Raw genomic sequence first — 27,916 nt, 5'->3', positions numbered from 1 at the left:
TCACTGAATTACTGATCGGGGTTTTTAAGACAGGCACTTAAAGACTAACCTAATTCCCTAGAACACTAAAATTCAAACGCAAGACTTGCCCACAGTCACGCAGTAATGATTAAATGGGATAATACATGTAAAGTGCCTGTCAAGGGGCCTGGCACACAAGGCCACCCAGGAGTTGACAAGAATGAAGTGCTCAGACCAGATGTCCCAGCTGCAAGCTCACAGGACCCCACACACTCGCTGCCTCTGGGTTATACGAACTCTGAATTGACTATCAAATTTAAGGTTTTCATTTGCGCAATGAACGTCCTTAACCCTGAATATGGCTTTAGTTTACATTCTTGGTGACCTTTTAGCTTTAAAAAGGAAACAGTTTCTACTGCAAACCAGTATTGGGCTTCAGTAGGTTTTTCTCAGGTGGCTTTATTTTACTTTTCCCTATAATAACTGCTACGTATTTTGATACCAGGAATTCCCTTCTCTGAGGAACTCCTTCACAGCGCTAGGTGACCGCGACACTTTTCACGTTACTCGAAAGGATCAGGCCTCTGGACCATGGGGCCGGACTGGCGCGGACGGTCATCCCGCTGACGTCACCGCGCAGCCTGCCGCTGACCTGACGCTCGGGAATGACGTCAGGCCCCTGTGGGTCCGGGCTCTCCCGAGCGCCATGCTGGGTGCGTGCGGCGCGGGACTCGTGCGGGGCCTGCGGGCAGAGACTCAGGCATGGCTGTGGGGCACGCGCGGCCGCTCCCTGGCCCTGGTGCACGCGGCCCGGGGGCTCCACGCGGCGAACTGGCAGCGCTCGCCCGGGCAGGGGCCGCGCGGGCGTCCGCTGAGCCTGTCGGCAGCCGCGGTAGTAAACTCGGCGCCCCGCCCTCTGCAGCCCTACCTGCGCCTCATGCGGTTGGATAAGCCCATAGGTGAGTGCGTACGGACGCGGCAGTCCGGGGGCTGCGGGCGTCATGGAAATGAATCCCGAAACCGCGGCTTGGCCTCCAGGTGCTCGTTACCCTCGAGAAACCCGAACAGGGCGATCTCCAAAGTGCCCGGCCGGCTGTCACCCACTCCCTGAATCCTGAGCATCTGAGCGGGGCAGAAACTCCGCTCATCCCACAGACCGTGTTCGTAAGTTATGAATCGAGCAGAAATTACGTGCCCGCATCCCTGCATTTGCGCAGATTTACAGTGTGCAAGCGGAGAAGGCGATGGCACCCCACTCTAGTACTGTTGCCTGGAAAATCCCATGGACGGAGGAGCCTGGTAGGCTGCAGTCCATGGGGTCGCGAAGAGTCGGACACGACTGAGCGACTTCACTTTCACTTTTCCCTTTCATGCATTGGAGAAGGAAATGGCAACCCACTCCAGTGTTCTTGCCTGGAGAATCCCAAGGACGGGGGAGCCTGGTGGCCTGCCGTCTATGGGGTCACGCAGAATTGGATACGACTGAAGCAACTTAGCAGTAGCACAGTGTGCAAGCATTTCCACATTCATTATGTTTCATCTTTCCCATAATGCTGCAAGGCCCCCAAAGCAAATGCAGAGGAAACCAAGGCTCTCTGGAGAGCCAGACCGGATGATGCTGAGTTTCTTAGCTCTTTGCCCTGCACTGTTCGTAGCACAAAGATTTAATTCATTCGAATGCAGCAGGCATTGCACTTGGGGACTAATCAGCTCATGGTCGCCTGCTAAGGGAGGATTTCCTTGACTTTTCTGTGTAACGTATTCACCTTTCACTGCAGTCTCTCTCTCTTTACCTCTCATTTTTCTTCATTACCTTCGCCGCTAGCCTTATGCATTTATTGGTTGATACACTTTTCCAATACAGCATAAACTCCACTTATATGGGACTTTTATTTCTAGTGTCTAGAAGACCGTGGCAGTTAATATTGAAAGATTGAAGTCCTACTGCATCGCCTAGCCTTAGGGATAGAAAGAGCTGTGGCAACTTTGTCCTTTCAGAGAACTCCCAGTCTGGTTAAAAAAAAAGAAACAAAGGATTAGGTGAGTTGGGAAAGTATGGGATCAAATATAAGTGATACAGATAGTAAGTACAGCAGGAAAAGAGTAATTATTGTGAGTGTTCATTGCTGGAAAAAGTTGAGAAGAAAGTACCTCAATGCAGTGGTCCCCAACACTTTTGGCATCAGGGGCTGGTTTCAAGAAAGACAATTTTTCCCAATGTTGGGGGTTGTAGGGGAGTGACATGGTTTTGGGATGATTCAAGTGCATGTTGGGCTTCTCTGGTGGCTCAGCTGGTAAAGAATACAGCTGCAGTGTGGGGACCTGGGTTTGATCCCTGGATTGGGAAGATCCCCTGGAGAAGGGAAGGGCTACCCACTCCAGTATTCTGGCCTGGAGAGTTCCGTGGACTATTTAGTCTATGGGGTCGCAAAGAGGTAGACACAACTGAGCGACTTTCACTTCACTTTTCAAGTGCATCGAACTTATTGTGCACTTTATTTCTATTATTATGACATCAGCTTCACCTCAGGTCATCAGGCATTAGATCCCAGAGATTGGGGACCCCTGCCTCAAAGGACAGGTAGATTTTGCAGAGGAGGAAAGAGTTCCCCATTGGTGGGGGAATTATTTTTGCAAAGACTCAAGGGTAGAGTTAGAGTGTTGGTACACTAAGGATATAAGCTCGTCTGGAACCCCAGTTGAGCATAGAAAATACTGGGCATCAAGGCTGAATAAGAGCTGGACAGAATAAGAATGGACAGAGGGGAGGGTGGGGTGGAGGCTGAACTCCAGGTAATCTGGCTGACGGCATGTACCATTGCAGTGAATGGTTCAGTTCAGTCGCTCAGTTGTATCCGACTCCTTGCGACCCCATGAACCGCAGCACGCCAGGCCTCCCTGTCCATCACCAACTCCTACAATCCACCCAAACCCATGTCCACTGAGTCAGTGATGCCATCCAACCATCTCATCCTCTGTCGTCCCCTTCTCCTCCTGCCCTCAATCTTTCCCAGCATCAGGGTCTTTTCCAGTGAGTCAGCTCTTCATATCCAGTGGCCAAAGTATTGGAGTTTCAGCTTCAACATCAGCCCTTCCAATGGACACCCAGGACTGATCTCCTTTAGGATGGACTGGTTGGATCTCCTTGCAGTCCAAGGGACTCTCAAGAGTCTTCTCCAACACCACAGTTCAAAAGCATCAATTCTTCGGCGCTCAGCCTTCTTCACAGTCCAACTTTCACATCCATACATGACTACTGAAAAAACCATAGCCTTGACTAGACGGACCTTTGTTAGCAAAGTAATGTCTCTGCTTTTGAATATGCTATCTAGGTTGGTCATAACTTTCCTTCCAGGGAGTAAGCATCTTTTAATTTCATGGCTGCAGTCACCATCTGCAGTAATCTTGGAGCCCAGAAAAATAAAGTCAGCCACTGTTTCCACTGTTTCCCCATCTATTTTCCATGAAGTGATGGGACCAGATGCCATGATCTTAGTTTTCTGAATGTTGAGCTTTAAGCCAACTTTTTCTTTTTTTTTAAGCAGTGGATGGTAAATACATTCAAATGCCTAGATATAGTCCCTCCACCTTTGCTCAGCTAAGACCCCCAAATTAGGCCTTGTTTTTGGTATTCTAAATTTATGCACTACCAATTTGAGATCAGAGCACTAAGAATTTATAACAATCAGCAGTTAAAGTGAAAAAGTCAATTAAATGGTAGGCACAGTCTTGTCATCACGACCCATGGCATTTTGGGGCCAGATTGAAGTGGATAGGCATAAAATTTTAAGCCTAATTCTAACCTGAAGCCTAATCATTGTTATTCTATTGTTGTGATATGTGTCACAGAGCCGTATGTAGTGTAGGCTTATGGGCATCTAATATCAGCAACTGCTCTAAGTCCCATTTCCATAAATCTCTGGCTTCTCCCTTAGAGGCTCAACCACATAATAAGAGACTGTAAAGAGTTTATATATGAGTAAAACTGTAGAGCCAGACTTCTTTGAATCTTCACTCTGCTCACTTGAGGGACCTCTGGTAAGTTACTTTACCCATCTGGGCCTTCATGTCTCATCTGTAAAATGAGGATACTAAGAATACTGACTTTGTAAAGTTGTCATGAGAATTTGTTAGTAAGTGTCAAGTCCTTAGAACAGTGCTTGACATAATACATGCACGAGAGTGTTAGCCATTACTTGAGAAATTGGAATTGGAGAAGATTGGGTAAATAGTATTAAGTATGGAAAAGACTCTGATGCTGGGAGGGATTGGGGGCAAGAGGAGAAGGGGACGACAGAGGATGAGATGGCTGGATGACATCACTGATTCGATGGACGTGAGTCTCAGTGAACTCCGGGAGTTGGTATTGGACAGGGAGGCCTGGCGTGCTGCAATTCATGGGGTCGCAAAGAGTTGGACACAACTGATCGACTGATCTGATCTGATCTGATCTGATGTTAGGAGGATACCTGCCTGCTTGCTTTGGTTCTACATAAGATGACTGTAGGACTTTTCAGACAACCTATTAACAGTCTCAGTACTGTGCTGTGTGCTAAGTCGCTTCAGTCGTGTCTGCCTTTTTTCGAACCTGTAGACTCTAGCCCACCAGGCTCCTGTGTCCATGGGATTCTCCAGGCAAGAATACTGGAGTGAGGTGGAAGATGGCGCCTGTTGTGACAGGAAAATCTGGTGAGCGGCTTCCACCTAAACGACTTACTAGGGAAGCTATGTGAAATTATTTAAAAGAACGAGGGGATCAAACAGTGCTTATTCTTCATGCAAAAGTTGCACAGAAGTCATATGGAAATGAAAAAAGGTTTTTTTGCCCTCCTCCTTGTGTGTATCTTATGGGCAGTGGATGGAACAAAAAAAAAAGAACAAATGGAACGCGATGGTTGTTCAGAACAGGAATCTCAACCATGTGCTTTTATTGGAATAGGAAATAGTGACCAAGAAATGCAGCAACTGAACTTGGAAGAAAAGAACTATTGCACAGCCAAAACATTGTATATATCTGATTCAGACAAGAGAAAGCACTTCATGCTGTCTGTAAAGATGTTCTATGGCAACAGTGATGACATTGGTGTGTTCCTAAGCAAGCGGATAAAAGTCATCTCCAAACCTTCCAAAAAGAAGCCGTCACTGAAAAATGCTGACCTCTGCATTGCCTCAGGAATAAAAGTGGCTCTGTTTAATAGACTCCGATCCCAGACAGTTAGCACCAGATACTTGCATGTAGAAGGTGGTAATTTCCATGCCAGTTCTCAGCAGTGGGGAGCATTTTACATTCATCTCTTGGATGATGATGAATCAGAAGGAGAAGAATTCACAGTCCGCGATGGATACATCCATTATGGACAAACAGTCAAACTTGTGTGTTCAGTTACTGGCATGGCACTCCCAAGATTGATAATTAGGAAGGTTGATAAGCAGACCGCGTTACTGGATGCCGATGATCCTGTGTCACAGCTCCACAAATGTGCGTTTTACCTTAAGGATACAGAAAGAATGTACTTGTGCCTTTCTCAAGAAAGAATAATCCAGTTTCAGGCCACTCCATGCCCAAAAGAACGAAATAAAGAGATGATAAATGATGGAGCTTCCTGGACAATCATTAGTACAGATAAGGCAGAGTATACATTTTATGAGGGGATGGGCCCTGTCCTTGCCCCAGTCACACCTGAGCCTGTCGTAGAAAGTCTTCAGTTGAATGGCAGTGGGGACTAGCAATGCTTGAACTTACAGGACAGAATTTCACTCCAAATTTACGAGTGTGGTTTGGGGATGTAGAAGCTGAAACTATGTTGATGTGGAGAGAGTATGCTCTGTGTTGTCCCAGACATTTCTGCATTCCGAGAAGGCTGGAGATGGGTCCGGCAGCCAGTCCAGGTTCCAGTAACTTTGGTCCGTAATGATGGAATCATTTATTCCACCAGCCTTACCTTCACCTGTACCCCAGGACCAGGGCCACGGCCACACTGCAGTGCAGCGGGAGCAATCCTTCGAGCCAACTCAAGCCAAGTGCCCCCCAGTGGATCAAACACAAGAGCGAGGGAAGTTACACAAACGTCAGCACAAATTCAACCAGTGTCACATCATCTACAGCAACAGTTGTGTCCTAACTACCGTCTTTTTGCTAGGACTTACACTGACTTGAGTGCGGCAAAATGTTGACAAAAAAAAGAAAAAAATGAACACTCTTTTGTGGTTTTTTGGGAAAACTTTTCATACCGGGTTATACTGTTCAAAAACCCCATTACCTGCAAGTGCTGATTTGAAGTGCAGAAGCCACAGTAAAACAAAACAAAAAAACATCTAAATATACAAACTTCTGGAAATCGATTTTTTTCAGCTGTTATTTTTGTTTGGTTGGTTTTTGTTTGATTTTGTTTAAATGGGCGAGAAATAGAGATGTGGCTGGAGTAAAAGTTAATCAAAGTGAAGTCGCTCAGTCATGTCTGACTCTTTGCGACCCCATGGACTGTAGCCTACCAGGCTCCTCTGTCCATGGGATTTTCCAGGCAATAGTACTAGAGTGGATTGTCATTTCCTTCTCCAGGGGATCTTCCCGACCCAGGGATCGAACCCGGGTCTCCCGCATTGCAGACAGACACTTTACTGTCTGAGCCACCAGGGAAGTCCTCAAAAAAAAATGTTAATCAAACTAGAAGACAAAAATCTAACATAGTTTTTATGGACCAAGGAACTTGTATAAGCTTTAGTAAAAGGTACATTTTCACCATACCTTTTTTATATCACATATATAATACACCTTTGTTACCAAATAGGTTGTTCTCCTCCCCACCCACTTTGAGCTTTTGCTCTTAAGTACATTCAGGTTCCAAGCCTGACCATGCTTGTTTAATCTAATTACCATACTCTTCCAGGTCTTTTCTGGTCCAAGGCTGGAACTGTTCTTTTTATTTTATTATTTTTTTAAAAGCTGAAGTCTTATGACTTTTTTTGAATGGAAGGTGTTTTGATTTCAGCAAGTCAAATCTTGTTAAGGCCTGCATTCATGTTTCTTTTAAGATTATATGAAGTCTGTGCAAAAGCTTTAAAAAAAAAATGCCTCTGCCTTGCCTGCAATACATTCAATGTACTTAGTCTCTATTCTCAAATACCATTGATAGTTATTTCTCTGTGTTGCTTTTTTTTTTTAATGTATTTATAGTGGTAATCTAAGAGGTTCTAACATTTACCTGAAATTAAATGTGGCCATTTAGTCATTAATGAGTTAATGGCATGGAACATGTTGATTTTTACAGTGTTCCCTCCCCTTTTCCTGTGCAGAAATGTATCTACTCAGTCAACATTTGTTCAGGTTGTACATAACTTGTATTATGTGTAAGTTAAACATTTTATTTTGAACTTGGAAAAAAAAAAAAGAATACTGGAGTGGGTTGCCATGCCCTCCTGCAGGGGATCTTCCTGACTCTGGGGTTGAACCCAGGTCTCTTATGTCTCCTGCATTGGCAGGCAGCTTCTTTACCACTAGCCCCACCTGGGCAGTCTCAGTACTATTAGAATTCATCCAGCAAGCATTCTTTTGAGCCCCTACTGTATGCCAGGAATAATATATTGACAGTATCAGAATTCCAGATATGATTTTTCTTTGCTTAAATTCTTCTTTTGTGGGTATTATGTGTATGGTTTTATAATTTTATTTATTTATTTTTGACGGTGCTGGGTCTTGGTTGCTGCGTGGGTTTTTCTCTAGTTGCAGCGAGCAGGGGCTACTCTCCAGCTGTGGTGCGTGGGCTTCTCACTGTGGTGGCTTCTCTTGTTGCAGAGCACAGGCTCTGGGCCCACGGGCTTCAGCAGTTGTGGCACATGGGCTCAGTAGTGGGGGTTCTCGGGCTCTAGAGCACAGGGTCGATAGCTGTGGCGCACAGGCTTACTTGCTCTGTGGCATGTGAGATCTTCCTGGATTAGGGATCGAACCCATATCTCCTACATTAGTAGGTGCATTCTTTACCACTGAGCCACCAGGGAAGCCCCTATGTGTGATGTTTTAATTTGCTGAAGTTTGCTATTGTTAAAAAGTGGGTTTCACTGTTATTCAGAAAGGATTACAACTTCCTACAACCATGTCACAGACTACATTATTTTAGGAAGTTTCAGCAGGTGGTGCTCTTTCCACTAAATTGGTGGTATAACTGGTTTTACTGCATTTATGGCTGTTGGTGTTGTCTTGAAGATTATCTATTATTATCTATTAGTACATGTATCTATTATTATCTACTAATACTACATATTATTATCTACTAATACATATATCTATTAGTACATGAATCTTAGACTCAGTTTATACAAGCTCCTGGTCCACTCATCACCTTTCAGAATGCTTGCTCAATTTATTTATAATTTCCCAGAGAGTTTTTACTTTTTCTTTTTTAAAAAAAATTTTATTGTGGTAAAAGTCTCATAACATAAATCATACTATTTTATCCATATTTAACTGTACAATTCAATGGGACTGAGTAAATTCACATTGTTGTGTGGAGAGTTTTTACTTTTTATGTAATGAATATATCTTTCTAACACCTATTTGTATTCTCACTATCTATCTTCATGGGAGAGAACAGAATGAAAATATCATGTTGATAATCAGTCGCAAAAGTGTCATAGGGAAGACAAAAACATGTTGCTGAGTATCAGGAGGGCAAAAGAAAAAGAATTCATGGTTATGTAGAGATTTAGCTAGAGATGTAGAGATTTAGATAGATTTATGTAGAGATTTAGAGTGATAGTCTAGGGGCAAACTGCCTGGATTTGACTTCCGGCCACATTGACTTCCGCTGTGTTTTGTTGACTTCCGCCGTGTTTTGTTGACTTCTGCCGTGTTTTGTTGACTTCTGCCGTGTTTTGTTGACTTCTACCGTGTTTGTCTGTGTTGTTGTTCGGTCACTAAGTTGTGTTGGACTGTTTGTGACCCCATGGACTGCAGCTCACCAGGCTCCCTTGTCCTTCACTATCTGCCAGAGTTTTCTCAAATTCATGTCCATTGAGTTCGTGATGCTGTCTAACCATCTCATCCTCTGCCGCCGCCTTCTCCTTTTGCCTTTCATCTTTCCCAGCATCAGAGTCTTTTCCAGTGAGTCGGCTCTTCACATCAGGTAGCCAAAGCATTGGAACTTCAGCTTCAGCATCAGCCCTTCCAATGAATATTCAGGGTTGATTTCCTTTAAGATTTACTGGTTTGATATCCTTGCAGTCCAAGAGACTCTCAAGAGTCTTCTCCAACATCACAGTTTCAAAGCTTCAGTTCTTCAGTGCTCGCCTTCTTAATGGTCCAACTCTCACACCTGTAAATGACTACTGGAAAAACCATAGCTTTGACTCTACGGACCTATGTCAGCAAAGTGTTGTCTCTGCTTTTTAATATGCTGCCTAGAAGGCAATGGCAACCCACTCCAGTACTCTTGCCTGGAAAATCCCATGGGCGGAGGAGCCTGGAGGGCTACAGTCCATGGGGTTGCGAAGAGTCAGACACGACTTAGCAACTTCACTGTCACTTTTCACTTTTCACTTTCATGCATTGGAGAAGGAAATGGCAACCCCCTCCAGTGTTCTTGCCTGGAGAATCCCAGGGACGGGGGAGCCTGGTGGGCTGCCATCTATGGGGTCACACAGAGTCGGACACGACTGAAGTGACTTAGCAGCAGCGGCAGCAGCAGGGGCTCAGGAGGTTAGGAATCTGCTTGCAGTGCAGGAGACCTGGGTTCAATCCCTGGGTCGGAAAGATTCCCCTGGCGAAGGGAATGGCAACCCACTCCGATATTCTTGCCTGGAGAATTTTCATGGACAGAGGAGCCTGGTGGGCTGCAGTCCATGGAGTCACAGAGAGTCAGACCCGACTGAGCGACTAACTCTTTCACTTTCAGGTTTGGCTAGGTTTGTCTGCGTGGCCTTGGGCAAATTACTTTCTCAGTGCTTCAGTTTCTGTGTTTGTTAAGTAAATATAATAGCCTACTGCATATGTTTATTGTGAGAATCAAAAGTAGTATATGACAGCACCTGTCGCAGGTAACACTGAATTTGTAATTGTTTTTCATTATCACTGTTATTAGCATTGTCGTAACAACTCTAAGAGATAGATGTTCTTTCGCCTCTTTTGTAGATAAGAAAGACTGAACGTTCAAATTTAATATACTTGAGTATCTGGTATCACTTGCTAGGAGCAGACACTAGAACCTTCATTACAGAAAGCTTCCTCATCTGTAGGAGTACCCTACAGCTTCCCATCAGTGCATGCGGAACCTATAACACAGACTTACAGCCAAGGAAATCTTGACACCAACATAAAATGCTATAGGTGGTTACACATCTTTGTCTTTAGAATTCTTTTTTAAGTAAAACCTTCAGTTCTTATTGCATCAGGAAAATGCCTGTGAAGTAGTGGCCTTTCTTTTCTATCAGAACAGGTTCAGCTAGCCACTCCTGTTCCTCTGAACTCTACTGGTCAGTGCAGGGAAAAGGAAGTTCTGAAACCCACTGTGTATTACTTAACCTCTCTGTGCATCTGTTTCCTCATCTGTAAAATGGGAGTAATAACGGTGCCTGCTTTATAAGGGTGTCTTTGACGATTAAATGAGTCTGTATGGAGAGAGCGTCAGGAGCACTGCCTGACACTGCACAAACGTTTACTGAACGGTATTGTTGTTACTGTTTGAGATGGGACACACTGAATGTGAGTCTCCCCAGGACGACCTAAATTCAGCTGTAGACTGCTCCTTCCTGTGTCTTAGCCTCTCCTTGCCTTGCCTTTGAGTCTCAGTGAACTCCGGGAGTTGGTGATGAACAGGGAGGCCTGGTGTGCTGCGATTCGTGGGGTCGCAAAGAGTCGGACATGACTGAGTGACTGATCTGATCTGATCTGATCTGCCTTGCCTTTTCTGCAGTGTGTGTTTATACCCCTTTTGGAAAAGCTTTCCTGATTTTTCCCTGCTCCGTCCCCAGTTAACTTGGGTGGCACTGTCTTATGCCTTTGTAGGATCCTGTACTTGCCCTGTTGTTGAATTGGTCTATTTTATTATTATTTGCTTAACTGGGTTTCTCCCTTTTGATTTACAAGCTGTATGAAGGGAGAAACCATCTCTCTCTTAGTCACCATTGTATTCCCAATTCCTGGAACATCTCTGGTACAAAGCATGCGCTTTATAAATATTTGCAGATGAATAAAGCTTAAATTTAATGAGGCTTAAACATGATCCTAAGGACTTTGTCATCTGACCATTTTCGTGCAGTATCTGATTTCTTTAGCCAAATGTCCTATTTCACTTTTTGAGGAGGAAGACATTATCCTCCACCCTTCTAAGTCTAAGAATTAAGTTGACATGAGACACATTAATAGGAGATAATCAAACAAAAGTTTAATTGTATGAGAGAGACCCAAGAAGACTGAGCAACTCACCAAAATGGTCAAAATATCCTCATCTTAAATACCATCTTCAGCTAAAGACATGGCAGGATATTGCAGGTAGTGGTTTGGAACCTCAAAGGGGTGGGGAGGAAGATAATTCGCTGGAGATAGAAAAGCAAATGTTTAATAAACAGTTATCTCTGGTCTCCAGGTCCTACCAAGTTTCCCACAGCACACCTAGCCCATATTTTTTGCAGTTATCTGATAATAGCACTATTCTATAACAAAAAAACTTCCTCGGTCTTCTGTTTCTTAAAGGTAATCAGCCTAAATTAATCCTCATGTCAGAGGGACACGTTTGAGGGATTGAGGTGGGGGTGGGATGGTTTGTATTATATTTCTCAATAGGAAAGGAAAGCTTCAGTTCCGTTCAGTTCAGTCACTCAGTCGTGTCCGACTCTTCGCGACCCCATGAATTGCAGCACGCCAGGCCTCCCTGTCCATCACCAACTCCCGGAGTTCACTCAAACTCACATCCGTCGAGTCGGTGATGCCATCCAGCCATCTCATCTTCTGTCGTCCCCTTCTCCTCCTGCCCCCAATCCCTCCTAGCATCAGAGTCTTTTCCAATGAGTCAACTCTTCGCGTGAGGTGGCCAAAGTACTGAAGTTTCAGCTTTAGCATCAGTCCTTCTAAAGAATTAGCTTAATTTCATCTAGTTTAGGCAGAGAAGGCAATGGCAACCCACTCCAGTACTCTTGCCTGGAAAATCCCATGGATGGAGGAGCCTGGTAGGCTGCAGTCCATGAGGTCGAGAAGAGTCGGATACGACTGAGCATCTTCACTCTCACTTTTCACTTTCATGCATTAGAGAAGGAAATGGCAACCCACTCCAGTGTTCTTGCCTGGAGAATCCCAGGGACGGGGTAGCCCCGTGGGCTGGCACAGAGTCGGACACGACTGAAGCGACTTAGCAGCAGCAGCATCTAGTTTAGGAGCTGAGTACCAGAACTACTCACGTTTGTGCATGTATTGTTCTAGCAAAATATTTTATTGAAAAAAAGTAGGTTAATCCCTCTCTCCCCAAGTCATTTTATTATATTGTATTAACAACAGTAAATAAAGTTTTATTCACTTTTTGGAGCAGGTAATACATGCATATAATAATGCATATGACATGATTCAAAAGGTACAAGGGTGTATGTAAAGTGAAAACTAAGTCTTCCACTCCGATTTCCGTACCAGTTCTCTTCCCTGAAAGCAGCTGTTGGTATCAGTTTCTAATGTGTCCTTCCTGGCATAGTTTATGAATATACATTCAAATGTATATATTTGTTTAATATGTGTATGCATGTGCCTATATGTACACACATACACACACATATGTAGGAAAAAATTCTCAGTTTGTCCTCCAAACCTCATCAGAAATACATGAGTATCCAAATCCCCAGAGTATGTCAGACTTTGGCTTTTGTCAACCTGATAGGTGAAAAATATTATCTCAATGTAATTTTGATGTGTGTTTATCAGGTTGAGTATCTTTTCATTGGTATAAAAGCCATTTGCATTTTCCGTTACGTTTTTGGTCCATTTTTTTCAGTTGGGCTGTTGATGTCTCTCCAGTTTCTGGGAACCCTACCTATTAGGGAGAATAGTCGTCTGTGACCTGAGTTTCAAGTTTATTTTCCCAGTTTTGTCATGTGGTTTTGACTTCGTGTTCCTTGCTTCTTTTGGCTGCAGTGTTCAAGCAAATGAAAGCAGTTAACTAACTTGAATATGTACCCTTTTTTTTTCTCTTTATTTTTGCTCAGGAACCTGGCTGCTGTATCTGCCGTGTACTTGGAGCATTGGCCTGGCAGCAGACCCAGGTTGTCTCCCAGACTGGTACATGTTATCCCTGTTTGGCACTGGAGCTGTTCTGATGCGTGGAGCCGGCTGTACTATTAACGACATGTGGGACCGGGACTATGATAAAAAGGTAGATTCATCCCAGAAAGGCGCAGGGGCTCCTCAATGTCCTCGCTGAAATAGCAAGTGCTGGTATCCTCTGAATAGCTGGTGTTGTAAAGTGCAGAGAGCTGCCTTTCTTAACCCAGGAGAAGCTGTGGGGGCCATGTGCACTTCCTTTTTACAACATGAATTCAAACTTGGAAGGCCAGAGTAAGGATATTGGAAGTGAAAGTGAAAATTCCATCCGGAACCCATGGGTGTCTGAAAGAACTGTCAGCCCTTCCTTTGAGAACTTTTGGGACCATAACTATTTCTGTGTAAATCAAACCTTAATTTAAATGAACCAAGGCAGCCCTACTAGCATTTGCAAAACATAATTTCATCTTTTTTTTCTCCTTAGAAAAAACAATACATGCTTAGTCTGAAACACTCAATATAAAGAATAGAAAGGATAGAAAATGCCAGTCTTCCTTATCCCCCCTCCCCAAGCCCCCAGAGAAAACTTCATTTAAAACTTGATACATTATATTTCTTCTCCCAAGGGAAAGGTCCATTTTGTTTTCCCTTTATTCCAGCAGCCATACTATAACAAGTACAAGCTCATTAAATGCTTGAGTAAAAGATCAAGTAAATATTCAATTTGTAAGAAATCCAGGATGAATTATGTGAAGTAAATAATCATATAACACATAAAGTGAATAATCTTCCGGGGTTTGCCTTTCCTATAAGTCTGAGTTTTCCTTAAGTAAAGCACACCTATGATGATTCTTAGTTCAGTTCAGTTTAGTCGCTCAGTCGTGTCCGACTCTTTGCGACCCCATGAATTGCAGCATGCCAGGCCTCCCTGTTCATCACCAACTCCCGGAGTTAACTCAAACTTATGTCCATCGAGTTGGTGATGCCATCCAGCCATCTCATCCTCTGTTGTCCCCTTCTCCTGCCCCCAATCCCTCCCAGCATCAGAGTCTTTTCCAATGAGTCAACTCTTTGCATGAAGTGGCCAAAGTACTGGAGTTTCAGCTTTAGCATCAGTCCTTCCAGTGAACACCCAGGACTTATCTCCTTTAGAATGGACTGCTTGGATCTCCTTGCAGTCCAAGGGACTCTCAAGAGTCTTCTCCAACACCGGTTCAACCATCAATTCTTTGGCACTCAGCTTTCTTTGTAGTCCAACTCTCACATCCGTACATGACTACTGGAAAAACCATAGCCTTGACTAGACGGACCTTTGTTGGCAAAGTAATGTCTCTGCTTTTTAATATGCTATCTAGGTTTAATATGCTATCTAGATTTTTAGTTCACATTAGTTTTTAATACAAAAACATTTATCAAATACCTACTGTGAATGAGACACAGTGATGGATTCTGGGATTGCATCGATGAAAGATAACATTGCTGACTTCAGTTTGGTACTATTAGCTATCAAGAGATAGTGTCCATAAAGAAACTTACTGAAGACCGCCTACCTTACCTTAGCATCATGGACGGGGTTAGAGAGAACTTTTTCAGATAGGGTAAGGTGACCTTCACACTATGACAGAATAAGATGCCAAAAATAAAGGCTGGGCTGGAAGGTGAAGGTCAGCCTAGGTAGAGGGAGTAGCAGATCCAGAGGCAGGCTGTGAGCTGAAGTCTGTGATGCTCGATGGCTGCAACTGTGGGTTTGTATGTGTGGCTGGAGGGTAGGACAGTGGCAGAGAGTCACGTGATGCACAGTAAAGGCATCTCTGTGTCTCGCTGACCCAGTTAGGATGCCTTGATTCATGCCAAGCGATGCACACTTTCTTAATTTGGGAGGTTGCACTTCCTGGTCGATTTTTCATTCTGTGTAACCATGTGAACGAGGCTTCTAGTGTATATCCCTTCAGAATAATTATTGAACACATTTAGAGCAGCTTGGTGTCAGTTTCCTGATTGTAATATTGTAAAGTTTTACAGAATGTTCCCCTTGGAGGAAACTGGATAATGGATACATAGGGTTTCTATATTTCTTAAAATACAGACATTTTTTTTTAATTGCCTAGTAATCCACAAATTATCTTCAAAAAAAGTTTAATTAAAAATTTAATTGAAAAATAACATACTTTAGAATAACATAATCAAACCGACCAACTTTTTCTACTTCTAAAATTAACAAAATAGAGCCATTTTAGTTTTCTCTTAAGTGAATTTTTTTTCTCCCTAGATAAAAGGGAACTGATTAGATATCTTACATCTCCCCCATGCCACTTTGCACTGATTAGAAGAATCCAGAGTCAGTGTTGACATACAGCAGACCACTTAAGTGAGTGTTTTATAGCTGTGGTTTTGCTAACATGAATTTTAAAATGTTATGAGCATCTCTTTGAGGGAGTGAGTTGAAAAGCTTGGTCAAATTGTAATGCTTACCTCACAGTTTCTTAAAGGCTGTATATCCTTAAGTATATGTTTATGGCCGAAGGTTTTGCTTAAACCTTCATACACACATACATATGCGTGTATGTTAGTTGCTCAGTCGTGTCCAACCCTTTGCAACCCCATAGACTATAGCTCGCCAGGCTCCTCTGTCTGTGGAGTTCTCCAGTCAAGAATAAATACTGCAGTGGGTTGCCATTTCCTTCTCCATTTGGTTAATATAGTAGATGACTAAGTAAATTGCTGATACATTAAATGATAAGTGAATTGCTATCAGGTTATCTGGACTAAATGTGTTTTGTTCATAAGGTATGTAGTCTGCTAGTCATGTGATAAACATTATGTCCAAAAATCTCAGTGCACAGGTGTTAATGATTTGGTTTTGTCAGCTTTGAGCATTCTAGTTTCATAAAAATCACATAGAATCTGTTTTTATTATCATGTTACATCATTTTTAGTCTTTTGATGGGTGCTTTATTTTCAGCTCTCACGTTTAGCCAGGCAGTTTCCCTCGTACTGAAGGGGCAGTGTAATCTTCTGATTAGTACCGTGCTTGGTGGGACTGGACTGACTGTGCCGCCTTCATGTCTGTGACCTTGGGAAGTTCCTGAGCCTCTCTGTCTCAGTTTCCCAAAACCTAGAAGTGGCAAGAACCTTCAAGTGGCTAAAAACAGTTGTTATAAGGATTCAACAGTGTGATGTGTATATAACTCTTAGATTAAGTAGCATACTGTAACACTCAAATACTGGCAGGAATAAGCATAATATCCTAAGTCAAATAAAAGAACATAAATATTATTTCCACTTGAAACTACAAGAACCAAATCAAGGATAAAATGTTCAGTTCTGGCACTAACCAAGATGAATCATTACAGTTTCTGACAAACTATTTCATTACATAGTGAGGCATGCTGTAAATCTGGTCAGCACAATTTTTCTATAAAGGGCCAGATAGTAAATATTTTAGCTTTGTGGGCCGTGTAGTCTTTGTTGTAACTACTGCATTCTGTTGCAGCATGAAAGCAGACACATACAGTATGTAAGAAAATGGGCGTTTCACTGATTCAATAAAATTTTATTTGTGGACACTGAAATTTGAATTTCAGCCTGCTTGCATGTGGCACAGTACTCTTTCTCTGATTTACTTTCAATCACCAAAAAAAGTAAAAGCCATTCTTAGCTCATCAGATCAGATCAGATCAGATCAGTCACTCAGTCGTGTCTGACTCTTTGCTACCCCATGAATCGCAGCACGCCAGGCCTCCCTGTCCATCACCAACTCCCAGAGTTCACTCAGACTCACGTCCATCGAGTCAGTGATGCCATCCAGCCATCTCATCCTCTGTCGTCCCCTTCTCCTCCTGCCCCCAATCCCTCCCAGCATCTGAGTCTTTTCCAATGAGTCAACTCTTCACATGAGGTGGCCAAAGTACTGGAGTTTCAGCTTTAGCATCATTCCTTCCAAAGAAATCCCAGGGCTGATCTCCTTTAGAATGGACTGGTTGGATCTCCTTGCAGTCCAAGGGACTCTCAAGAGTCTTCTCCAACACCACAGTTCAAAAGCATCAATTCTTCGGCCTTCACAGAAGGCTGAATTTGGCTCACAGGCCATAGTTTGCTTTACTGGAGTTTCAGCTTTAGCATCATTCCTTCTAAAGAACACCCAGGACTGATCTCCTTTAGAATGGACTGGTTGGATCTCCTTGCAGTCCAAGGGACTCTCAAGAGTCTTCTCCAACACCACAGTTCAAAAGCATCAATTCTTCAGCCTTCACAGAAGGCTGAATTTGGCTCACAGGCCATAGTTTGCTAAACCCTTGATATAAGTCATACCAAAATATACTAATTAGAATTAATATTTATGGCATCAGACACTGCACTGTGAAGTAGGTGCTATTATTACCTCTCCCTCTCTTGCTCTTTTTCCTTTAGTAAGTAAGTAACCTAAACCGAGGGAGGTCAAGTAATTTGCCAGAATTCACAGAGCCAATAAGTGATGGAATTGGATTCAAATGCTGGGCTCTCTGATACCAGATCCTGAGTTCTCAACTTCCAGCAGTGCTGAAGATTTTGGTTATGTTGTTTATTTGTGCTTGAGTTTAGAATAATCACAAGGTTTCAAACCCGGGCTCTCTGCAGTGGAAATTTGAAGCCTTAGCCTCTGGACCACCATGGAAGTCCCATTCCCACTTTCAGACTCAGATAATCTGTCTTCTTTCCTCATATCTGACATCTGTTGCAGTGCTTCCCGTACTCACGTGATAGCACCCTTATCTGACATGCTCTGCAGCTTCCCTTCCTGACAGTCCCGTTATTTTTGTCCCTCACTGTTCTGTGGAAATTGAGCATGTACTTGCTAAGCTGGGTAGCTAAATAGTTAGATCGGGAAGTGGCTTTGTTTTGCTTGTAGATGGGGATGGGCGACAGAAAGAGGAGTGAATGGTGGGACTTTTTAGTTCTTTTCAAAGCGGGTTTAAATAGGAACTTTGATTCTCGGCAGTACTTCCAGTGCTCACTTTTTATTCATGTGTCTGTCTTAGTGGGTACTATGGGCCAGTCTCTTGAGTCAATGTTTAAGTAAATAATTGAGCTATTTCTCGACACTAAGGGATCTGTTTTATGTGTTAAGGTTACAAGAACAGCAAGTCGCCCAATAGCTGCTGGAGACATTTCAACTTTTCGGTCCTTTGTTTTTCTTGGGGGACAGCTGACCTTGGCCCTGGGCGTTCTTCTGTGTCTGAATTACTACAGGTACAATAAATGTGTTTTTCATAATCATGCATAAAATCTCTTGTTTGGTACAGAAGTAGATATAAGATAGAACTGAAGTACCTGAATCACAAAATTGTTTATTACCTAATCAAGCATCTGTAAAGTTAACAATCTGAGTAAATCACCGCATACTGTATTAAGTCAGGAATGCTTTCTGCCGAAGGAATGATGAGATCAGCAATTTCGTGTGTCCCACACCACCTCCAGCACTTGCACTGTGTGTTCCCTGAAGGACTCAAGGCACTTTCCTAGGTTTTCTAGGTGCATGCATGGGAGTGTGTGTATAAACCCATTTGTGTAATCTTTCCTATCCACGTAGTGTCTCTGAAGCAGTAGGGGCAGGAGAGGCAGGAATGATTGTACTCACTTTGCAAAAAAAGGTCTTTCCCAGAGTCGTATTCCTAATCAGTGACAGAAGAACAAAGGAGTCATTTGTGAACCTCTTAAACACAGACAGAATTAAACTTCTGTGTACCAGGCAGCTGCTGACTACATAGTGCTTCAATAAGACAGAAAAGAGGAGGAGCTCAGAGAATAAGCATATGGAAACTAGACTTACTGCATGTCTTATCCTGATAGTCTAGTGGTATCTTATCAGTCGAGTGATAACACTTTGAAAGGTTATTCCTGGAGGGGTAATGCCAGGTGAGCTGTGAGCATCCTGAGAACATTTGATGTTGTCCTCCTTTCCTAGGTGCTTTGTGACCTTATCTTCCAGAGAAATAATGCCTTGTCCTGCATACAGGGAGGGGTATTTGGACTCCCATTCTCTGTTAGGACATCTCAGTTTACCTGCTGCCTCGATGTTTTAAAGCGAAATCTAGACAGGCAGTAGCATATGGGGAATATTGTGTTGGATACTCGGACCAGACGCCTTAGGCCTGAGTCCAGCCCTGCTGACTAGCTGTTAGGACACGTGGCAAATTACTTTCTCTTTTTGCTTTAGTTTTTCCCTCTGCCAAAAAAAAAAAAAAAAAACAACCAATCAACCAAGTAAGATAAAACTGCCCATCTCTTAGGGTTGTAGCGAAGATTATTACAACTTAACATATGTAGAGCAGTTAGAGTAGTAGTCGTGTCCAGCTCTTTGTGACCCCATGGACTGTAGCCTACCACGCTCCTCCGTCCATGGGATTTTCCAGGCAAAAGTACTGGAGTAGGGTGCCATTTCCTTCTCCAGAGAATCTTCCCAACTCAAGGATTGAACCTGGGTCTCCCGCATTGTAGGCAGACGCTTTACCATCTGAGCCACCAGGGAAGTCTAATACATGAAAGCAATATACGTGTTGGCTATTCTTATTTTGTTTGGTTGTTATAACACTGAAGGTATTTTAAGTTATTTTTGATTGGAGGATAATTGCATTACAGTGTTGTTTTAGTTTCTGCCATAAATGCGAATCAGCCATAAGTATACGTATATACCCTCTCTCGAACCTCCCTCTCACCCCCCACTGCACCCCTCTAGGTCATCACAGAGCACTGAGCTGAGGTCCCTGTGTATAGCACTTTAGGTATTTTCTAATCATCCTTTATACTAATTAAAGTTCAGGAATCAAGGTCTAGGAAGAAAATTTTACCAAATAAAAAGGTATAATTTAAGATAAATCATTTCCTAATTAGTGTTACTATTGTTATCTTTTAGTGATTTTTAAGGGATGGTGACACTAATCTTTTTAATTTTTTTTTTCTTGATTTCAGTATAGCTCTTGGAGCAGCATCCCTACTTCTTGTCACCACCTACCCGCTAATGAAACGAATTACATACTGGCCTCAGTTAGCCTTGGGTGAGCTTGAAATAACTACATAAGTATCTCCTTCAATACCCTCAAGCTGTGCTTTTATATATAATACATACACATGTGTGTGTAATGTGACAGAGATAAAATGTCAGGTCAGTTGTGAAATTTTCCAAACCAGGAATAAATTTTCATATTTTAAAAAAGGGCAATTAGCTGCTTTTTTGGCTAAAAAGTCTTGGACGATTGCTAAGGTCATCATCATTGTTTCCTGAAATGGTCTGAAAAATCTGGGTATGTCATGAAGAAAACAATTAGCCACCTCGGCCTACCCGTCCTGAAGATGCAGTGTACTGAGAAGAAGGGTCACAGTTTGTGAGCGCTTCCTCCCTGTCTGTGAAGCCTCCTTAGACTCAGCCAGTCTCTCTCGTAGAACTCTCACGTGGCACTTACTCATTCCAACAGCAGCAGTTCAACAGGAAGGTGCTGAGAGTCTGCCCTCTGTCCCGGCTAATAAACTGTAAACGCCTGGAAGATAAAGTATTCTTTATATATGGATGGTGCCGCATCTAACATAGCACTTGGCACGTCAGTTGGTAGAAAGAGGAAGATAGGTACGTAAGTCAAAATCTATTGCAAAAATAACTGTTCTAGACTTTTCTATTCTATTCCTAGAATAATCTTGAAGCGTATTAAGAAAGCTAGTATATTTACTTTTAAGTATTTATTGAAACCCTAACTTTTACTTTGTGTCAGGAATCATACCGAGTGCTAGAAAAATAAAAATGACTGAAACACATTCACCGTCTTGAATGAGCAAGTCCCTCAGGTACCTCAGACTCAGTGAGTCCTAGACTTCTTTTCTCAGATACCCTTTTTTTTTCCCCTCCAACGTTGCCTGTTTCCACTTGGAATCCCTCTTCCTCAGCTGATGAAGTGCCTCTCGTCTGTGGTCCCACAGAGCATGCGTGTCAGCGTGCCTGAGCGACTTGCAGGTGGGAGATGTCTAGCAGGCAGCTCAGGATCTGATCTGAAGCTGAGAGACATGATTAGGCTGACACAGAGATACTTAGGAGTTGTCGCCATGTGGATGTTTGTTTATAGCCCTTAGGGAGGGGGTGAGGAACCAGTGTTTCTGTCTGTACCCTTTGTTTCTGTAACTTGAAGGGGAAATACAGCAATAAAGGAAAGGACACAGGAGTTTGACTCAGACAGGTCTGAGTGCAAGCCCTAAGGCAACACTATTTATTGCTTGTGCCAGGCGTCACACTACATAGGACACATGTTCTTCCCACGAACCCCCCTGTTTATCGTGGGATATTATTCTCTCTGTTGCTGCTGCTGCTAAGTCGCTTCAGTCGTGTCCGACTCTGTGTAACCCCACAGTCGGCAGCCCACGAGGCTCCCTCATCCCTGGGATTCTCCAGACAAGAACACTGGAGTGGGTTGCCATTTCCTTCTCCAATGCATGAAAGTGAAAAGTGAAAGGGAAGTCACTCAGTCGTGTCCGACTCTTAGCGACCCCATGGAGTGCAGCCTACCAGGCTCCTCTGTCCATGGGATTTTCCAGGCAAGAGTACTGGAGTGGGGTGCCATTGCCTTCTCCGATTCTCTCTGTTAGCAATGTAATTTTTAATTACCCTTTCTGGCTCTGTTTTCCTGTTTTCTAAAGTGTTGCTAATAACCACGACAGACACTTGGGAGATTTTAAGAAAGAAACACGAGACAGCAGCACACACAGAGCCTTGTCCATGGAGGCGCTCAGTACATGCAGACGCCTACTACCTCCCCCGTGGGATTCATGGAGGCGCTCAATACATGCAGACGCCTGCTGCCTCCCCTGTGGGATTCTAAAGTACATTTAGACTTGTCTTCTCTTTCTGTTTCACTGATTGCAGGGTTGACATTTAATTGGGGAGCGTTGCTTGGATGGTCTGCTGTCAAGGGCTCCTGTGATCCATCTGTTTGCCTTCCTCTCTATTTTTCTGGAATTATGTGGACTCTGATATACGATACTATCTATGCCCATCAGGTAAAGAAATATCCTTTTTTGTAACTTTGGTTTAACTTTTTTTTTTTTTTTTTTTAATAACTTTAAGCAAATTAAAAGGAAAGGTTTTTCTTTAGGCTTTTTTTAAAAAAATTGAGGTAATTGGTTTATAACGTTATGTGTGTCATTTGTACAGCGTTGTATTTTGACTTCTATATACACTTTGTATTTTGACCACCAAAAATTTAGTTTCTACCCATCTGCATACTGTTGACTCCCCTTATCCATTTTGCCCTGCCCACAGCCCCTTCCCCTCTGGTAACCACTAATCTGTTCTCTGTATCTATGTGTTTTAGTTTTGTTTGTTCGTTTATTTTTTTAATATTCCACATGTGAGTGAAATTGTATGGTATTTGTCTTTTTCTGTCTGACTTTTTATTTAATATAATATTTTATCTAGCATAATACCCTCAAGATCTATCTATGTCGTTGCAAATGGCAAGATTTTATCTTTTTATGGCTAAATAGTATTCCATTGTATGTATATAACATGTCTTTTGTCAATTCATCTGTTGATGGGCACTTAGGTTGCTTCCATATCTTAGCTTGTATATAATGCTGTGATAAACACTGGGGTACATATGTATCTTCTTGAATTAGTGCTTTTGTTTTCTTTAGTAGATACCCAGAAGTGGAACAGTTGGATCATACAGTAGTTGTGTTCTTAACTTTTTGAGACATCTCCACTCTGTTTTTCCACAGTGACTGCACCTATTCATATGCCCACCAGCAGTGCACAAGGCTCCTCTTTCTCCCTCACCTTGTCAACACTTGCTATTTCATGTCTTTCTGATAGCCATTCTAACAAGCCTCAGGTGGTATCTCTTTGTGGTTTTGGTTTGCATTTCCCTATTGATTAATCCTGCTGAACATCTTTTCATATGCCTGTTGGCCATCTGTATGTGTTCTTTAGAAGAATTCTTCAGGGCAATGTCTGTTCAGACCCTTTGCCCACTTATTAACTGGGTTTTTGTTGTTGTTGTTGAGTACTTGATATATTTTGAACATTAACCTTACCGGATATATGATTTGCAGATGCCTTCTCCCATTCGGTAGTTTGTCCTTTCACTTTGTTGATGGTTTCCTTTGCTGTGCAGAAGCTTTTTAGTTTGATGTAGCCTTATTCATTTATTTCTGCTTTTGTTTTGCTTACCTGAGAAGATGTATTCCTTAGGATAATATAACAATAATGTATCCTGCCTAAGGACAGTCTTTGGATTCAACCTTCTGTTATCTTAAAATGTTAATTATGGGAGTAGACCTGGTCTTTACAAGGATGTATCTTGCCTGAGGACAGTGTTATCTTAAAATGTAAATTATGGGAGTAGGTCTGATGACATTCTGATGTCTGATGACATTACAACCTCCGGACATTTTTTGGATTATATAACCTCATTGTTAACACTAGCAAGCGGATACTCTTTCTGCCCCCTTCTGATGCCTATGTTAGAAGCTTTCTCTATCTCCTTTATACTTTTAATAAAACTTTATTACACACACACACACACACACAAAAAGATATTACTAAGACCGACATCAGTCAGAGTGTACTGCCTATGTTTTCTTCTATGAGTTTTATGGCTTCAGGTCTTACATTCAAATCTTTAATACATTTTAAGTTCATTTTTATATATGATGTAAGATAGTGCTCTAGTTTCATTCCTTTTCCCAACACCATTTATTAAAGAAAGTTTTTTCCATTTTGTGTTCTTTGCTCCTTTGTTGTAAATTAATTGTCCATGTACTGCTGCTGCTGCTAAGTTGCTTCAGTCGTGTCCAACTCTGTGCGACCCCACAGGCGGCAGCCTTCCAGGCTCCCCCGTCCCTGGGATTCTCCAGGCAAGAACACTGGAGTGGGTTGCCATTTCCTTCTCCAGTGCATGAAAGTGAAGAGTGAAAGTGAAGTTGCTCAGTCGTGTCTGACTCTAGCGACCCCATGGACTGCAGCCCACCAGGCTCCTCCGTCCATGGGATTTTCCAGGCAAAAGTACTGGAGCGGGGTGCCATTGCCTTCTCTGTGTCCATGTACAGGTGAGCTTATTTCTGGGCTCTCAGTTCTGTTTCCAGTGATCTATATGTGTCTGTTTTTCTGCCAATACCATGCGATTTTGACTATGATAGCTTTGTAGTATAATTTGAAATCAGGATATATGATACCTCCAGCTTTGTTCTTTTTTCTCAAGATTGCTTTGGCTTTTTAGGGTCTTTTGTAGTCCCATACAAATTTTAGGATTTTTTTGTTCTGTTTCTTTGAAGAAAATTGTTGGTATTTTGATAGAGGTTGGATTGACTGTAGATTGCTTTAGGAAGTATGAATATTTTAGTAATTTTAATTCTTTGAATCCATGAGCATGGAATATTTTTCCATTTCTTTGTGTCTCCATTTCTTTAAACAATATCTCATATTTTCAGACTACAGGTCTTTTACCTCCATGGTTAAATTTATTCCTAGGTATTTTGTTGTTGTGACTGTAAATGAGATTATTTTCTTAATTTCTCTTTCTGCAAACTCAGTGTATAGAAACATAACAAATTTTTGTATATAAAATTGGTCCCCTACAGCTTTGCTGTACACGTTTATAATTTCTAGTAGTTTTTTGGCACGTCTTTAGGGTTTTCTATATATGAAACCACGTCATCTGCAGCTGGTGATTGTTTTACTTCTTCCTTTCCAATTTGGGGGTCTTTTCTTTCTTTTTCTTGCTCAATTGCTCTATCGAGGAATTCCAGTACTATGTTGAATAAAAGTGGCAGGAATGGATATCCTCATCTGGTTTCTGATCCTGGAAGGACAGCTTTCAGATTTTCACCATAGAGTATGTTTGCTGTGGATTTGTCTTATATGACCTTGATTATGTTGAGGTACATTCCCACCATGCCCACTTTGCATGCAGTCTCTAATGTCACATGACCGTGATTACAACAATAAATAGAAATGCTTACAAATAAAGTTGCTAGAGGAGACCAGTCTGCCACGTATGAGTGTATCATCAAGACCTAGCTCTACTTAAACAGGAAGGGTTTGACGGGAGAAGCAAGGAATAAACTGAGCTGGAAGTGAAATCTGAATGGATGTGGTTAGGTAGCAAGTGATCATTTTTCTACATGTTTGATTTTAGCAAGATTGAAATATACAGGAAATGAAGTTTGAGAACGCTGAAGTAAAGAAGAGCTATGTGAAGAATTAGACTTGAGTTTGATTTCTAATTTAGTAAAAGTCAGTATAGGATTGTAAAAGTACAGTGATACATAGAAATAGACCTGGAAGATCATTTTTGCAGTAACATTTAACTTCGACTTGGCCTGCACATTCATTTTTGATCAACTGTGTTTCTGAGTTACTGTCATGTTTCACAGCTTACGGTATATCCACATGGTTTTATGTTTTTATTTTTTTCGTTATGCTGGGTCTTTGTTGTGGCACGTGGGCTTCTCTAGCTGAGGCTTGTAGGCTCTCTTATTGCAGTACATGGTCTCAGTTGCCCTGCAGCCTGTGGGATCTTAGTTCTCCAACCAGGGATTGAACCCATATCCCCTGCGTTGGAAGGCAAGTTCTTTACCACTGGACCACTAGGGAGTCCCTGCGTGGTCTTTAAAACACAGTTTCTACTGGAATCAAATATTAGTGATGGTTGCACAGGCTTCTCAGGTGGCCCTAATGGTAAAGAACCCACCTGCCAATGCAGGAGATGTGGGTTCGATCCCTGGGTCAGGAAGATACCTTGGAGGAGGACATGGCAACCCACTTCATTACTTTTTCCTGGAGAATCCCATGGACAGGGGAGCCAAGTGGGCAATAATCCATAGGGTTGCCAAGAGTCAGATATGGTTGAAGTGACTGAGCACACACACACGCACTGAATTACATACTTCAAAATGGTGAACTTTATGGTATGTGAATAAAATCTCAGTAAAATCAATTTCTTACTGCTTTCCAACGTTAGGATAAGAAGGATGATGCTTTGATTGGGCTTAAGTCCACGGCACTGCTGTTCCGTGAAGACACCAAGAAGTGGCTCAGTGGCTTCAGTGTGGCCATGCTGGGGGCACTGAGCCTGGTGGGAGTGAACAGTGGTCAGACTATGCCCTACTACACTGCCCTGGCTGCTGTGGGAGCCCATCTCGCTCACCAGGTTTGGTCTTTTTCTTTCCTTTCCCTCTTTTTTCCTTGGCATAAATTATAAAAATCATTTAAACAAAATGCCCTCTGTGTTTTACCAAGCAAGACACTTCCTAAAACAGTTGCTTGGTTTATGCCGATTTGACTGTCCCTTCCCTGCCCCAGTATGCCATATAAAAAAGCTAGCTGTATTATTTTAGAGAAACAGTATAAACCTAAACCTAGATATTTTTTTCCTTCTGATTTTCTTGGAATTATTTCTGATGCATGTCTAGGAAAATTTGAGCAATGTCTTAAGGTTGTGACTTGAGTTGAATTACTCTGGAAGCAAACTGATCAACACAACCATGTTTTTTAAATGTGGGCATCTATCGATGGTTAGCAAACTAATCACTCACATGTTCACGTCCCACTGGCATTGAGATCAAGGCAAGATAAGATACAAAATGCTAAGATGTAGACAGAGTAAGGGCCAGGTACATTAAACATCTCTTGATGCATTGGACAGCCCTGCACAGTAGAGAGCTGTCCTGCCCAAATGTAACTTGCTCTTCTGTTGAGAAACATTGCTCCAAAGAATAAAGCTAAAAGGGAGGGTAGGAGCTGGGGGAAGCAGATCTTAGATCAATCAGTATAAAGAAGAACTTTCTAAATAGAACTAAAAATAGCATGTGTTGCCTCTCCAAGTGTTCCTCCACCTGTCAAGTGCTGCTTTTTAGGACAGCTTAGAGGCTATCCATTGAAAGATATGGTCAATTGTTTTCTAGTTGGGAAATAGTCTCAGGTGCATTAAAGGCTTCCTATTGCTTAAAATTCTACAACGTTATCTTCTTCATAGTGACATGTTTATCTGTGATGCTGCGGTCTCACACAGCATGTGCTCTTTCCTCCTAGATTTACACTCTGGACATCCACAGACCTGAGGACTGTTGGGAAAAGTTCACCTCCAACCGAACAATAGGACTCATAATTTTTTTAGGGATTGTCCTTGGGAACTTGTGCAAAGCAAAGGAGACAGATAAAACAAGGAAAAATATAGAAAATAGAATGGAAAATTAGCAGATTACGTTTATCTAGGGATTTTTAAAACAAACTTTTACAAAATACTTTCAGGTCTTGTTACCACATAATTAGATTTGAATAAGTCTTATAGTGTGTAACTGAATTACAGACTAGTGGATGAAGTTTTAGAGCATTTTGGCCTAGATTTTAGTTCAAGTATGTACATGTCAGACTGTCACAGGAACCAGGGCCTGTTTAGGATTTGCAGTTTAGGACCTGGAGTGTTTAAATTAATGCTTTCTTCCTGGTGTAATCCTCATCTAGAGTTACAGGAATTATATGATTTTTAGCACTTTAGCCATAAAACCTCGTATATGTCTCATCTAAATGAATGTCTCTAGGAAAGTGGACTCTTTTTAGGGGAAAAAATAAAAGCTGTAATAGAAAGTTGGGGCTTACTGTTCTTTGCATTGACCTTTACTTACTGCCAAAAGCTATAATTCAGGAAACGATTCTGGTTTTTATATTTTAGGAGAATTTAAGTAATAAATTTTTTTTTTACCTAC

At 42.2% G+C, this 27,916-nt stretch overlaps 1 protein-coding gene and 1 pseudogene across 1 annotated transcript; both read left to right on the top strand.

The window, feature by feature from the left end:
- Nucleotides 1-630: 630 nt before the first annotated feature.
- On the top strand, nucleotides 631-27,916 carry COQ2 (coenzyme Q2, polyprenyltransferase). The gene is made up of 7 exons (XM_019963029.2): nucleotides 631-920; nucleotides 13,138-13,304; nucleotides 18,300-18,421; nucleotides 20,141-20,226; nucleotides 22,077-22,210; nucleotides 26,173-26,361; nucleotides 27,243-27,916. Exons 1-7 carry the CDS (start codon nucleotides 668-670, stop codon nucleotides 27,405-27,407), a joined length of 1,116 nt encoding a protein of 371 aa, XP_019818588.2. The 5' UTR covers nucleotides 631-667; the 3' UTR covers nucleotides 27,408-27,916.
- LOC109560638 (recombining binding protein suppressor of hairless pseudogene) lies at nucleotides 4,317-6,253 on the top strand (annotated as a pseudogene).

Source organism: Bos indicus, chromosome 6, assembly GCF_029378745.1.
Source record: "Bos indicus isolate NIAB-ARS_2022 breed Sahiwal x Tharparkar chromosome 6, NIAB-ARS_B.indTharparkar_mat_pri_1.0, whole genome shotgun sequence".
Lineage (NCBI taxonomy): Eukaryota > Metazoa > Chordata > Mammalia > Artiodactyla > Bovidae > Bos > Bos indicus.
Note: the sequence above shows the minus strand (reverse complement) of the source record. Positions and strands in the feature narration are given on the sequence as shown.

Excerpts from the sequence above, each read along its gene's own strand:
- COQ2 (XM_019963029.2), top strand. The coding sequence starts at position 668 with ATGCTGGGTGCGTGCGGCGCGGGACTCGTGCGGGGCCTGCGGGCAGAG. Across the intron at positions 13,305-18,299 it reads ACCGGGACTATGATAAAAAG|GTTACAAGAACAGCAAGTCG; the intron begins GTAGATTCATCC and ends TTATGTGTTAAG. Across the intron at positions 26,362-27,242 it reads GAGCCCATCTCGCTCACCAG|ATTTACACTCTGGACATCCA; the intron begins GTTTGGTCTTTT and ends CTTTCCTCCTAG.